We start from the raw sequence: 14,937 nt of genomic DNA, 5'->3' as shown, positions 1-14,937 counted from the left end.
CGGCCGCCACTGGGAGCCTGGGGCCTGGCCTGACTCCTGAGCTCATGATGGCCCCACCCAGCCGCCAGGAGCACCCACTCACTTCTCTGAGGCTTTGGGTGCGTTCTTCTCCTCGCCCCTGGCAAAGGGCCCTTCTGCAGCCTCCTTCATGAAGCTCACCAGGACCTCTGCACTGACCCCGGAATCTGGCCTCCCCAGGAGCTTCAGGATGGATGCGTGGAGCCGGAAGTACACCTGGGACAAGGACGACACGGCGTGAGCGGCACCCCCAGAGGCCGAGCGAGGCTGCCTGTCCCCGACCCCCTCCCCCAGGGGCTCATCCAGCACCGCCCTCCCTGCACCCCCCCGCCTGCCCTGGCACCATGGAGAGTGGACTCTGCCTGCACACGCATCCCTGCACCGTGGGCCCCAAGAGGGGAGGCCACACTGGAGAAGGGCTGGGTGCCTACGGCGGAGGGGGCCTGCCAGCCCCTCCCACTACGTCTCATCAGGGAAAAAAGACCGCTTAACAGGTGCTGAGCATGTCACTTCGTGTCTGCGTGTTAACAGGAAATACGTCCAGAAAGGATAGGGCCCAGATTTTAACACAGAGTTCTGCAACCAGGGAGCTGGGATCGCTGGGGGCTTTCAAGTTTTCAGTTTAAACACTTTTGAACGATTCCATTCTTATGGTTTCCTTAACCACTGATGACCGTTAACTTAATCAACAGAAGCAAATACAGAAAAGGAGCAAGCACGCAGACTCGGCCCCAAATTCCCAGCGGCTTTCTGGGCAGAGCAACGGTGGGGTGGGCGCGCGGCCTGAAAAGGGCGACGCTGACGAGCCCCAGGTCCCAGGAAGCCAGGAGCCCCCAGGCCTGCACCGTGTCCTTGGAGGCCGCCTCGTGGACCACGTGTGCGCCAGGGAGGACCCCGAGCATGCCGCCTGAACCCACACGCACACCCAGGCAGGCACACAGTCTGCTCGGGAGGAGCATGCGAGACTGTGACCCGGGGGTCCAGAGGGTCGCGGCTCCTCGGCTCCCCCGTCCCCCAGCTGGGAGCCCCCCCCGCCCGAGCACCTAGGGAGCAGGCTGCAGGTGCAAGGGCCCGGAGCTGCAGGGCTGGGGGCTGACGCTCCCCCCCGAGAAGGGACAGTGAGCACCCTTGAAGGGGAACGGCCGCTGGAACAGGAGCGCACACGGTGCCGCGGGGTGGCCGCAGGGCCGTCTCGGGAGCGTGCGCCCACCCCCACCCCGCGGCCGGTGCGGCCTCACCTCCAGGGCCTCCATGGCCAGCTCGGGGGGGTTGTGGTAGTGGATCTTCTTGGGGTAGCGGGCCGCCTCCTCGTGCAGGAGGTGGCTGGCCTGCCGGTAGTGCCGCAGGTACGCGGTGGGCGGCTGCTGCTGCTTCTCGGCCACCTTGCCCAGCATGTAGTGAATGAGCCACTCCTCCTCGTCCCCATCGCCCTCACAGCGCGCCGCCGCCGTGAAGCAGTGCTGGGCCGTCTCTAGCATGCTGTCTCGCCGCTCCTCCAGCTGCAGGGGACACGCCCCGCCCTCGTCTGACTGCGGGGTCCGCAACAGCCCTGAGGGCGGCCCCCGGACCCCTGATCTAACTCTGGGACCCCCAACAGCCGTGAGATGGCCCCCGGACCCCCCTGGGCCCGCACCAGCCCCCGAGAGTCCCTGGGACAGCCCCGGGGCTCTACACTAGCCTTTCCTGCAGGCGCTCCCGCCTCAGTTCAGCTCCCTACACTGCGTGCTCCTCACGGCTCCGCAGGCCCGGGCCGCCCCCACTCAGCGCGCTGCACGGAGTCAGGGGAGGCACGAGGCCGAGGGCCCCGCGAGCCCATGTGCTGCTCTGCAGGGTGCTGGGGGGGGACGTCCTCGGCCTGGCGACAGAGACCTCGCTCAAGTGCAGGCTGATGGCGCTCGGCCGGGGCGAGGGTCCCACTGGCTAAGCACCTGCTGTCCCCAGGCCTCCCTGCGGCCCCGCGACCATAGACGGCCTTGACCACAGGCAGTCCACATGCAGGTCCCCTCGTGCCTGCTCTCCAGGGAAGCCTCCCCAGACAAAGGCGTCCTGCCACACGCGCCTGGACATACCACGGAGCCCCTCTGCGTCCCCTCAAGGAGCCGAGGGAGCCCCTGCACACCCACACCACACCCCAGCAGCGCTGACAGCCCCCCAAGGGCTCAGCAAGCCCCTCAGAAGGGAGAGGGAGGGGACAGCGGCTCTGCCGTGGCCCGGAGCTCACCCCCCGGCCGGGGTGTGCGGGCGGCGGGCACCCAGCGGGCGGGGCCGAGCCCCTCCTGCCGCCCTCACCTGCTGCACGAGCTCAGCGGGCAGCTCGGGCCTCCACTGCTTCAGCTGGCGTGAGGCAAAGGAGTGCAGGGCGTAGGACATGGTCCCGAACTCGATCCACAGGGACAGGTTCGAGCTGTCGATCTCGAGCGCCCGCCGGAAGCAGCTGAGCACGGGTGTGGCGTGCTTCCAGATGGGCCCGTCGCTCTTCAGCTCGTTGGAGTTCAGCTTGTCTTGGATGCGGCTGGCCCGGGCCAGAGCCATGCCCGCCCAGGAGTCGAACCTGCAGCCACGACGGAGCGTGGCTCAGAACTCTGCTGCCACGGGCACCCCTGAGCCGGAGAGCCACCCCGAGGGGAGCGCAGGGCGCAGGTCTCCAGGCCCTCACCACTGCCCGGGCACTACGCGGGCGGGACAGCCCTGGCACGGGCAGGCCTGCCACCCTGCTGCCCTCTGCCTCCCTGCCTGGAGGGCGGCCCCACAGGGCGGCCCCGGGGGTGCACAGGGGCTCTCCCGCAGCTGTGACCGCGTGCCCTGCAGCCTCCCTGAGCCTCAGCTTGGGGCAGCTCAGACCCTGAGACCCCCGTCACCCAGCTTCCACCAGCTGTCCCCAGGACCCAGGGCAGGGCCCAGCAGCCAGATGACAGCGAGGGGACCACGCGATGCCTGAGACCCAGCATCCTGAGACCACCCCAGAGGGGCTGCAGGGGAGAGCGCAGGGGCCCCTCTGAGATCCGAGGCCACACGTGGGCCCTCAGAGCCCAGCGTTCTCAGGGCGCAGCACAGAGGAGCAGCATCCACACGGACACACTGCCCTCCGGCAGCTGCCAGTCTCCACCCGTCCGAGCAGAGCCATAAAGCTGGCCCCTGGCGTCCCCGGACCACACCACGCCGGGGAGCCCGCCAGCTCACAAAGCTCCCTGGCTCTCTCCTGGCACTTCCGCCCCCCGGGCCCAGGAATGAGGGAAGGGGAGGCCTGAGCGGATGGTGAGCAGTCTTTCTCCCCGGAGAGGGGGCTGGGGGGAGCACGGTGGGAATAGCTGGGGGCCTTCCGCCTGGGCAGTTCCTTCCATACCCTGCCACAGCAGCACCCACGGGCCTGCGTGCAGCCAGAAGGATCTGCTGCCCTGGTCACCAACAGGAGTGCGCAGGACGGACGCAGGCTCACAGGCCTCCAAGGGCTCCTCTAGGTGGCTTCTCCCTCAGCGGTGAGAGGCACATGCTGGCTTCTCCCCTCAGACCTCAGACCCCCACTCCCTGGCCCGGAGGTCTGACGAGGCAGACCTCCCCATCCCCAAGAACACCCAGGAAGGCTGCCCACGAGTGCCCCTTGGAGCCTTCGGACACAGGTCACTCGCAGAGGGGTCTCTCTTGACCTTGGCTCTCCAAGGCATGGCTGGCTCTCAGTCCAGCGAGCCGGACCTCACGACTGAGCCAGCCCTTCGGGAGGGGCAGGCCAGTCCCTGCGTTTCAGGCAGAGGCCACCAGGGCCTCCGGTACAACTGGCTCGCAGATCTGCGCCAGCATGGCAGCCCCGCCCCAAGGAGGAAAACAGCCACGATAAGAGGTGTGGCCTTGGAGGAGGCAGGCATCCAGCCGACTCCCCGGGGCAGGGGGCCGGGGCCGGGACCAGGAGTGGAGGCTGCGCCCCAGCAGGCTGGAGCCAGGCAGCACCCCCACACCGCAGGCCGGGAGCAGAGGGCCGCCCGAGACCGGGGAAGAGGGCTCCGCGCGCTCGTCTTCCTCCTTCCGGGGGCCGCCCTCCCGCAGCCCGCTGCTCACCTGTCGGGGCAGACGCAGATGTCGTGCATGTAGAACTTGATGGCCTTGGACTGCTCCTTGTTCTTGAAGTGGTAATCGGCCAGGAGGTAGTAAAGCTCGTTGACCACTGGAGGGGAGGGGTCAGCCCCTTCGGGGAGGCAGGGCACCTGGCAGGCGAGAGGGCAGGCGTGAGGGGCCGAGGCACACAGGCGCTGGGGTGCGGGAGACGGGCCCCGGCCGGCAGCCAGCCCCGACCTCGAGAGAGGTGCCCTCGATGTAGGCGGACAGTCTGTCCAGGCTCAGGGCGGGCCGCTCCGTGCGGGGCACAATGGTGGCGATCCTCCTCAGGAGGTTGGCCAGGTCGGCGGACACGGTGCTGGTCTTGTAGCTGTCAAACTCGGGGAGGGTCTTGGGCTTGAAGTACTCGAACATGAACAGGGCGTCCTCCCACAGCAGATCCACCTGCAGGCAGACAGAGGCGGTCGGAGCGTAGCCTGGGGCGCGCACGGGGAGGGCTCCACGCAAGCACTCTCGGCGGCCCCTGGCAGCAAGGCCACTGCACACGGGAGCCAGAAACCACACCCATGCACGTGAAGCACCCACTCACAGACGGCAACCCCCAAACCCACTCATGCGGCGGGGAGAGCGCGAGCCAACACAAGCCTGGCCTCTATACAGACAGACTCTGGGGCTGAGGGCCCCTCTGCGAGCCCACGCCACCACGCTAGAGGCCCAGTCGCCTGGCTGCCAAACGCTGAGCAAGGGCCTGCTCTGGGCCGGGGCAGCTTGCACCCCGAAGGGGAAACAGCAGGACTCTGCCCACAGGAGTGCGCACTTCGGGGTGGGCTCCCTCAGATCAAAGCTCCACTGACCGTGTTCAGGAGCCATGAGCTAACACCCGCTTGCAGTCTGAAAACCCAACACCAAACGAATGGAAACTCTCTAGGGGATTATCTGTAGGACTCCACCTAGGGGGAAACATCTACTGCAGAAGTGCCGCGCTGCTGCGCGTGTGGGCGACTAGCTCAGCCGCGCACCCAGCTCTTGCAGGGAGGCCCTCCCTCTGACGGGCCCGCCTGATGCCGCAGCCGCTCACCTGCTGGGCCGCGTGCTCCTCCAGGTACCGGGCCTTGCTCTTCTTGCTGGGGTAGCTGTACAGGCAGTAGAAGCACTGCTCCAGGGCTGTCTCCAGCTCCTCCTTGTGCGGGTGGGTGTCCTCAGCGGTGGGCGCAGCCAGCTCCTTCTGGAGGACGCGCACCTGGCAGGAGGGCAGGTGGGAAGAGGCGCCTGGGGGCGGGCCCACCAGCTCCGCTGACCTGGGGGGCGTGCCTGGGCCCAGGGGCCAGGACGGGCCCGCCGGCCCTGCAGCCGCTCCGCAGGCCCGAGGAAGGCCCGCCCAGCCTCCCTGCTGCCAGCACCCAAGCGGCTTCTAGCTACACGAGTTCATTTCGCCGTTCGCCTGCCCCCCCAGGCATCTACACGAGCACCATCTCATGCTGGGCACAGGGAGACGCCGTCCCTGCCCTTGGGACCCTCAGACTCCCCCGGAGGGGTGTGAATTAGAGAGTCAGTCACGCGGCAGACGGTGAGTCCCGTTAGGGCGGCGGGGGCCTGTGGCAGACACCAGCGAGGCCCTCAGAGGAGGCGATCGACACAGCCAATGGGTGAATCTGTGGAGGCGGAGCCACGGCCATCGTTATGCCCTGCTGTTAGCAAATGCACGCCCTCTTCAAGTGTCTGTGGTATTTTCCACCAAGACTAGAAACAAAAAGCAAGTCTCCACAGGCACCCACTCCAGTGCTCTCGCCTGGAGAATCCCAGGGACGGAGGAGCCTGGTGGGCTGCAGTCCATGGGGTCGCACAGAGTCGGACACGACTGAGCGACTTCACTTTCACGCACTGGAGGAGGAAATGGCAACCCACTCCAGTGCTCTTGCCTGGAGAATCCCAGGGACGGGGGAGCCTGGTGGGCTGCCGTCCATGGGGTCGCGCAGAGTCGGACGCGACTGAGCGACTTGGCGGCAGCAGCAGATACTAGAGGCTAGGCACAGTGCAGACCAGACCTTCTAACCTGACTCAGTAGAGTTAGGAATGGGTTCTATAGAGACAGCGGATATCAAAACTTATGACATGCAGCTGAAAATGTGCTTGGGGAAAAGCTATAATCTTTACCACAGGTGTATTAGAAAGTGATCGCCAACTAAGCACTTACGTCAGTAAGTTAGGAACACAGAGCAAACCCACACAAAGTAAAAAGCATTAAATGCTAAAGTACTACTTAGTGACCTAGCAGCAAAGAGAAAGCAGGTCAGTAGCTGGCTAATATTGGTCAACCAACAGCTGGTTTAGGTGAAGAAACTAATTTCAACCAACCACACGCAACACTTCTCAACGAAGGACAAGGAAGCGCAGAAGAGGGATGCTGGCGGGGCAAAGGGGCGGGACCAGGCGCCGCTGCCGCTGCTGCGACATCTACGTCGCTTCAGTCGTGTCCGACTTAGTGCGACCCCATAGACGGCAGCCCACCAGGCTCCACCGTCCCTGGGATTCTCCAGGCAAGAACACCGGGGTGGTTAGGGGCACTGCAGAGGCCGTAAAATCTGAAGCAAACGCCTGAACAATGTCATGCTTACGTGAACCCTACTGAAAACCAGAACTGCCTTGAGAAAATAGTCTGAGTGAATCTGTAATCACCAAAGAAACAGAGTCAACAAGTTTAAGTGTTACAGAGAGAGAGAGAGAGAGAGAGAGAGAGAGAGAGAGAGAGGCGGAGAGGGCAGAGAGCCACACAGGACGTGCACGCACGTTCCAGACCAGGGCTGACGGCGGGTGGGGGTGGCACTTACGTAGAATCGCAGCAGGGCCCCGTCCGAGTTACAGCACCAGCCCCGCCGGCCCAGGTACTCGTGGGCCGTGTTGAGCAGCATGAGGGACGAGGGGAGCGTGGGCAGTTCGGCCGACGCTGGGGAGAGATTGGGCGACGGGGTGTCAGCATGCACACAGCGGGGAGCAGCGGGCCCCCGCCCCGTCTTTACCAACGGCCCCCACAGTGGGCCCCCTGCTTGCCCCCCTTTCCTTTCTCATCTGTTTTTCCCTTTTTAAATCAGTGATGACGCGTCTGGCTTTACTACCGTAGAAGGCGCTTATCAGGAAACAGCTCAGCTCACACAGGGAAGTATACAGCAGGGAGGGCCCATCCCCAGGAAGCAGGGCGCCCCCCACCCCGCCCATAACCGGGGCTGACATCTGGTGAACATCCCAGGAAGCATCTCTCCATGCGCGTGAGACACTTTGAAAGACACAGGTAAGTCGTTCACAACGGTAGAGCCCACACTGCACACACCACTGCTCAACTTCAAAATCCTCATATTCAGGTCTATTTAATTATCACAGGAGGAAGAATAACAGCCAAATCTTGATCAAATGTCCGAGTGTCGCTGGCAGTGCCACTAGCTGCCCTAGACACCTCGGTGTGTTTCAGACTCTGAGCCGTGGCCCATCGGTCTCGGGACGGAGCACTGGAGCGAACCCCGCCCAGCAGAACCAAGGTTCCTCCATGACACCTGTGGCATGCTTTTCATTACTGGTCAGTCCCAGCCAAAAAAGGTTTGAAAAGCACTGCTTAAAGAAGTCAGAACACGAGCAAGTTCAAGCCCTTCTGGTTGCTCGTGCGCTTTATGTCCGTTTCCACCTGCAGCAGCATCGAGCGGCTGCCGCCTGAGTCGGTGAGGCACGGCCCGGCTCCCAGTCTGCCGGCTTGCACACGCTGCTCCGGTGCCGCCCGGGATGACGCGGACGTCCTGCTCTGCGCCTACGCTCAGCCTGGCCGCTGGCTCCCTCCCAACGCACATTCCCTCCCGGCGCTCTCCCTTCCTGCCTCCCGCTGGCTTACTGACTGTCCTCCAGCAATGCTCCTGAGACGCCCTCAAGGAGCTGGAGTCCACTGTGATCACAAATGGCTGGCTGTGCGCCTCGGCCCACACGCACCTGCCGTGAGAGCCTCGTCGACACATGGGCATCTCCCCGATGGCACTGACCCGCGCCAGGAAAACTCTGAGACGAGCCTCGCTTCAACTGCTTCTTCAGTTTAGAAACCTGACATCCCCTTGTCCTTGAAAGACCCCCTTCGCCACGATGTACCTGGATATAGACTGCTGGGTAGCAGCCTTTCGGGGACACACCACATGCTTTCAATCTGCAGGCTCGGCGTTAAAGCTGCAACTCAGGGACCTATTCTTGTACTTGACGCTGGGCTCCCTGCAGCCGCGGGGGCTCCCTCACCCCCATACCTCTGTCCTCCACGTCTTCCACCTTCTCCAGCACGGTGAACTCTCCACCCTCTGCGGGTCCAGTTGTAGGCTCCTGACTGTTCTGGTTTACATGGGCAGCCAGCCCACTGAGATCCCTGTCTCCCCGCCCACCTGTCCAAGGTTTATGGCATTGGATTGTCTTCCTTTCCTTGTTTGCTTATTGGCAGTTTTTACAAAATACTACATTGTGTTTACATAATTAAGAGGAGACTCTTAATCCACAAAACTTTTTGTATTATTTTTATAAGAAAAATAATGCATGTTTATAGCTATAAACCTTTTTTTCACCACTAAAACTTTTTTTGAAAACACAGAGGCTCTATTTGTCAAGAGTTCTAAAGATATCTATTCTAAAAATTTATCCAAAAAAGTCAATTTAGCAGAAGCAAAAAGGTGAGCATGAGATGCTGAGCCCAGAATGACCCAGTAGACAGCCGCACGGCCGCCCTGGAGGCTGGACCACGCAGCGCGCTCCCTGCCGGCAGACGGGCGGTGCCCTCCTCGGCCTGGCTCCTCCCCAAGCCCGCCCACACGCCCGGCTCTCTGGGGCCCTGCCCAGCTGCCCCACGGCTGCGTGTCTCCCCTGCCCGGCCATCCATCAGGCCTCAGACTGGCTCTGTGGGTGCTGCTGGTGGGCCTGCTTCTCCCCCTGACCATGAACCATCAGGGACAGAAGTTCTCGTTCGCAGAGGCCTGACAAGCAGAGAGCTGCTGACAGACGGCTGCGGGTGCAGCCCTCCGAGCAGGAGCGTGCAGGGGCTCCACGGTCGCCTCAACATGGCTGCCTGCGCTGCTGGCGCACTCGGCTAACCCGTCGAGGGGCTAGCGGAAAGCCCCGATAAATGCACTTTTAAGTAGGCTGAGTAAACACATGAATATGTGTGTGGTAATCACAGCTACATAGAAAGCATGTACCTTCGTCAAGTTTATGCTGAAAATGCAAGGAAACCGAAGGATAAAGTCCACCTGGTAGAGGAACAGTCTTGGCCGGATGTCACTGAGCTGCTGTTCTGCTCTGGTCTCGCCTGCTGAGCACGGGTCCACAGGAGCTGCCCAGGCTCCAGCGCCAGCCCGTGAAGGCCCTGCTCACCCCGCAGGCCCGCCCTGAGTGCCGCCGCCCGAGCCGGCCCAGCCCGCGCGGCGGCTGCGACTCCGCTGCTCCGGCTGCCCTCCGGCGACCCTGAGACGCGCCACTGTCCCCAGAGCGGGTGAGGCCGCCTGCCTGGCCCGGGGTCCCAGCCGCACAGTGGAGCCTGTGCCCGCCTGCCCTGTGCCGCCCAGGCCCCCAGCCAGGAGAGGCCAGTGGCTCGAGGCTCCGGGGCCCCACTCCGCATGGGGCTCGCCCCTCGCACTCGATGGGGAGCACGGCGCGGTCTGTGGCCCTGCCCCGCCACCCAGTCCGTACAGACACTGCCACTGCCTCCTTCCAGAAAACTTCCAGCGCCCGAGCCCACGCGCGTCCGTAGCCTGATGCAGACGGGCGAGAGGCACCCCCGTGCCCCCGCACCTTCGTCCGCCGGGCTCTGGAGCTGCTGCTGGTGGCACAGGGAGCGGAAGGCGTCCTCCTCCTGCCGGACGACCCGGAACAGGATGACCCAGGGCAGCACCGAGCCCACGTGGGGCTCCTTGGGCTCCTCCTGCACAGCCATGCTGCAGTCGATGACCTGTGGGACGGGGCGTCACGGCGGGCAGCTCGCCAGGCTGCGGGCTCTGGCCGGGGGCGAGGCGGGGGGCGGGGGGGGGGGTGGGCGAGGCGGGGGGCGGGGGGGGGTGGGCGGGGGGGGTGGGCGGGGGGGGGAGCGGGTGGGGCAGGGAGCAGCCGGGTTACCTGAATGAGGTTGCTGGTGAGTCGGGTGAGGCCACCGGCAGAGGACAAGTCCCGCAGGATGCTGCCATCCGCCGACAGAGCCTGCTCCATGCCCTGCAGCAGCTGGGTCACTGTGGCCACCCACTCCTCCTTGGCAGCAGCCTCGGTGGCGCTGACCATCTGCTGCACCGCCTCGTTCAGGGCCACGTCGGAGCACTCGAAGCACTGCCGGTGGTCCCCCAGCCGGAGCAGGGAGTCCTGTGAGGGAGGAGAGGCTGAGGGGACACGCGGCCACGCTCCCCACTCGGGCCCTGGGGACGGCAGGGCCCCCCGTTTCTTGGCGCATCGAGCAGGAGTCACTGAGGTGTGCTGAGCCCACGGGCAGAGGTGGAGGCCGCAGCCAGAGCCAAGCCCTCTCGGTGAGAACACACAGGAGGCGCGGCTGCGAGAAAGTCAAGGAAAAGACTGGGGCCCCCAGCATCACCCTCACAGGACGCCACTGCCAGTGCTCCAGGCCAGGAAGAGCCAGGAAGCAGGAGACTGGCTGCCAGTGCCCGAGGCCAGCAGGACCCCCCTGCCTGGGGCGACAGACCGTCCCCCAGAACAGGCCGTCAGAGGGAACTGGAACGCAGCAAAGGGGCTACACCTGAAGCTAACACACAAAACTCACCAGGGTGCCTATAAACTAGAAACGCACAGCCAGAAGATATAACGACCAGCAGTAACATCCTGCTAAAACAGCAACCCAAGATATCAGGACAGGAATCCACACGACCGTGAGGAAACGGCACCCTTATGCTGAAGATCGCGGCAGGCAGCTCATTTACGCGGGGCGACGGAGCCTCCCGCGTGTCCCAGAGCAGACTCCAAGCCAGGCCCCCGCCCTACAAATGCTCAGAGAAGTGGGCTACAAGCAAGCACGAACCCCACGCCTACCATGGCTGGGAGAAGCCCAGCGCACGGACCCCTGTCTGTCCACTGTCGCCGCCTGCCGGCCTCCCTGTGGCAAGCAGGCTCCGTCAGAGGGTGCTTGCCTGCCTTGCGCCAGGCGCACTGCAGGAGCTCCATCCTGAGTCTGCAACCACAGGATGAAGGCTGCTCGAGCCTCGGAAAGGCTTTCCAAGCATAAAGAACAAACGCACCACCGTTTGAAAATATCAAGAGATTTGATGCACTAAAAATGCAAAACTTCTGTATGTCAAAGAAAACAGAAGCTGCAATTTAAAATCAGACAAAAAACTGACAAAAGCATTTGAGGGGGAAAAAGATTCACTTCAGTTCAGTTCAGTCGCTCAGTCGTGTCCGACTCTTTGTGACCCCATGAATCGCAGCATGCCAGGCCTCCCTGTCCATCACCATCTCCCGGAGTTCACTCAGACTCACGTCCATTGAGTTGGCGATGCCATCCAGCCATCTCATCCTCGGTCGTTCCCTTCTCCTCCCCCCAATCCCTCCCAGGATCAAAGTCTTTTCCAATGAGTCAACTCTTCGCATGAGGTAGCCAAAGTACTGGAGTTTCAGCTTTAGCATCAGTCCTTCCAAAGAAATCCCAGGGCTGATCTCCTTCAGAATGGACTGGCTGGATCTCCTTTGCAGTCCAAGGGACTCTCAAGAGTCTCCTCCAACACCACAGTTCAAAAGCATCAATTCTTCGGCGCTCAGTCTTCTTCACAGTCCAACTCTCACATCCATACATGACCACAGGAAAAACCATAGCCTTGACTAGACGGACCTTAGTCGGCAAAGTAATGTCTCTGCTTTTGAATATACTATATAGGTTGGTCATAACTTTTCTTCCAAGGAGTAAGTGTCTTTTAATTTCATGGCTGCAGTCACCATCTGCAGTGATTTTGGAGCCCCCCAAAATAAAGTCAGACACTGTTTCCACTGTTTCCCCATCTATTTCCCATGAAGTGATGGGACCGGATGCCATGATCTTCATTTTCTGAATGTTGAGTTTTAAGCCAACTTTTTCGCTCTCCTCTTTCACTTTCATCAAGAGGCTTTTTAGTTCCTCTTCACTTTCTGCCATAAGGGTGGTGTCATCTGCATATCTGAGGTTATTGATATTTCTCCCGGCAATCTTGATTCCAGCTTGTGTTTGTTCCAGTCCAGCGTTTCTCATGATGTACTCTGCATAGAAGTTCAATAAGCAGGGTGACAATATACAGCCTCGATGTACTCCTTTTCCTATTTGGAACCAGTCTGTTGTTCCACATCCAGTTCTAACTGTTGCTTCCTAACTTGCATACAGATTTCTCAAGAGGCAGGTTAGGTGGTCTGGTATTCCCATCTCTTTCAGAATTTTCCACAGTTGATTGTGATCCACACAGTCAAAGGCTTTGGCATAGTCAATCAAACAGAAATAGATGTTTTTCTGGAACTGTCTTGCTTTTTCCATGATCCAGCAGATGTTGGCAATTTGATCTCTGGTTCCTCTGCCTTTTCTAAATCCAGCTTGAACATCAGGGAGCTCACAGTTCACGTATTGTTGAAGCCTGGCTTGGAGAATTTTGAGCATTACTTTACTAGCATGTGAGATGAATGCAATTGTGTGGTAGTTTGAGCATTCTTTGGCATTGCCTTTCTTTGGGATTGGAATGAAAACTGACCGTTTCCAGTCCTGTGGCCACTGTTGAGTTTTCCAAATTTGCTGGCATATTGAGTGCAGCACTTGAACAGCATCATCTTTCAGGATTTGAAATAGCTCAACTGGAATTGCATCACCTCCACTAGCTTTGTTCGTAGTGATGCTTTCTAAGGCCCACCTGACTTCACATTCCAGGATGTCTGGCTCTAGATGAGTGATCACATCGTCATGATTATCTGGGTCACGAAGATCTTTTTTGTACAGTTCTTCTGTGTATTCTTGCCACCTCTTCTTAATATCTTCTGCTTCTGTTAGGTCCAGACCATTTCTGTCCTTTATCGAGCCCATCTTTGCATGAAATGTTCCCTTGGTATCTCTAATTTTCTTGAAGAGATCTCTAGTCTCTCTCATTCTGTTCTTTTCCTCTATTTCTTTGCATTGATCGCTGAAGAAGGCTTTCTTATCTCTTCTTTCTATTCTGTGGAACTCTGCATTCAGATGCTTGTATCTTTCCTTTTCTCCTTTGCTTTTCGCTTCTCTTCTTTTCACAGCTATTTGTAAGGCCTCCCCAGACAGCCATTTTGCTTTTTTGCATTTCTTTTCCATGGGGATGGTCTTGATCCCTGTCTCCTGTACAGTGTCACGAACCTCATTCCATAGTTCATCAGGCACTCTATCTATCAGATCTAGGCACTTAAATCTATTTCTCACTTCCACTGTATAATCATAAGGGATTTGATTCAGGTCATACCTGAATGGTCTAGCGGTTTTCCCTACTTTCTTCAATTTGAGTCTGAATTTGGCAATAAGGAGTTCATGATCTGAGCCACAGTCAGCTCCCGGTCTTGTTTTTGCTGACTGTATAGAGCTTCTCCATCTTTGGCTGCAATGAATATAATCAATCTGATTTCGGTGTCGGCCATCTGGTGATGTCCATGTGTAGAGTCTTCTCTTGTGTTGTTGGAAGAGGGTGTTTGCTATGACCAGTGCATTTTCTTGGCAAAACTCTATTAGTCTTTGCCCTGCTTCATTCTGCATTCCAAGGCCAAATTTGCCTGTTACTCCAGGTGTTTCTTGACTTCCTACTTTTGCATTCCAGTCCCCTAGCATGAAAAGGACATCTTTTTTGGGTGTTAGTTCTACAAGGTCTTGTAGGTCTTCACAGAGCTGTTCAACTTCAGCTTCTTCAGCATTACTGGTTGGGGCATAGACTTGGATAACTGTGATACTGAATGGTTTGCCTTGGAGACGAACTGAGATCATTCTGTCGTTTTTGAGATTGCATCCAAGTACTGCATTTCAGACTCTTTTGTTGACCATGATGGCTACTCCATTTCTTCTGAGGGATTCCTGCCCGCAGTAGTAGATATAATGGTCATCTGAGTTAAATTCACCCATTCCAGTCCATTTTAGTTCCCTGATTCCTAGAATGTCAACATTCACCCTTGCCATCTCATCTGACCACTTCCAATTTGCCTTGATTCATGGACCTGACATTCCAGGTTCCTATGCAATATTGCTCTTTACAGCATCGGACCTTGCTTCTATCACCAGTCGCATCCACAACTGGGTATTGTTTTTGCTTTGGCTCCATCTCTTCATTCTTTCTGGAGTTACTTCTCCACTCATCTCCAGTAGCATACTGGGCACCTACTGACCTGGGGAGTTCCTCTTTTGGTATGCTATCATGTTGCCTTTTCATACTGTTCATGGGGTTCTTAAGGCAAGAATACTGAAGTGGCTTGCCATTCCCTTCTCCAGTGGACCACGTTCTGTCAGACCTCTCCACCCTGACCTGCCCGTCTTGGGTTGCCCCGCAGGCATGGCTTGGTTTCATTGAGTTAGACAAGGCTGTGGTCCTAGTGTGATTAGACTGATTAGTTTTCTGTGAGTATGGTTAAGACCTTTAATATATAAAAAGCATTCCAAATCAATAAGAAAACACGTTCTGCCAACGGGAAGCTGGGCAAAGATCCAGTCACTCCTGCACAAGCAGCAGCAGCTCCCCTGGCAGCGGGGCGGCCTCGTCTCAGGCCCAGCACGGCGTGGTGCCTCCTCAGCAGGTGCCCATCCCTCCGGGGTGGTGGGTGGGGGCGGGTGGTGCTGTCCTCTCACCCAGAAGCTCCAGTCCACAGAGCAGGAGTGCCTGAGCTCCTCGGCTGCCCCCTGCCCCCAGCCGAGGG

General features: G+C 59.4%; 1 protein-coding gene across 1 annotated transcript in view; it reads right to left on the bottom strand.

The window, feature by feature from the left end:
* Positions 1 to 14,937, bottom strand: part of CABIN1 (calcineurin binding protein 1) — a 75,319-nt gene that overhangs the window by 38,426 nt on the left and 21,956 nt on the right. Inside the window, exons 16-24 of the mRNA XM_068989478.1 lie at positions 10,186 to 10,422; positions 9,865 to 10,021; positions 6,894 to 7,009; positions 5,144 to 5,305; positions 4,303 to 4,509; positions 4,069 to 4,214; positions 2,308 to 2,569; positions 1,257 to 1,517; positions 83 to 234 (exon numbers count right to left, since the gene is read on the bottom strand). Coding sequence (XP_068845579.1) covers positions 83 to 234; positions 1,257 to 1,517; positions 2,308 to 2,569; positions 4,069 to 4,214; positions 4,303 to 4,509; positions 5,144 to 5,305; positions 6,894 to 7,009; positions 9,865 to 10,021; positions 10,186 to 10,422 — 1,700 coding nt within the window. The remainder of the gene's footprint in view (positions 1 to 82; positions 235 to 1,256; positions 1,518 to 2,307; positions 2,570 to 4,068; positions 4,215 to 4,302; positions 4,510 to 5,143; positions 5,306 to 6,893; positions 7,010 to 9,864; positions 10,022 to 10,185; positions 10,423 to 14,937) is intronic.

The sequence above is a fragment of the Capricornis sumatraensis genome, chromosome 17 (genome assembly GCF_032405125.1).
Source record: "Capricornis sumatraensis isolate serow.1 chromosome 17, serow.2, whole genome shotgun sequence".
NCBI classification, from domain to species: Eukaryota; Metazoa; Chordata; class Mammalia; order Artiodactyla; family Bovidae; genus Capricornis; species Capricornis sumatraensis.
Note: the sequence above shows the minus strand (reverse complement) of the source record. Positions and strands in the feature narration are given on the sequence as shown.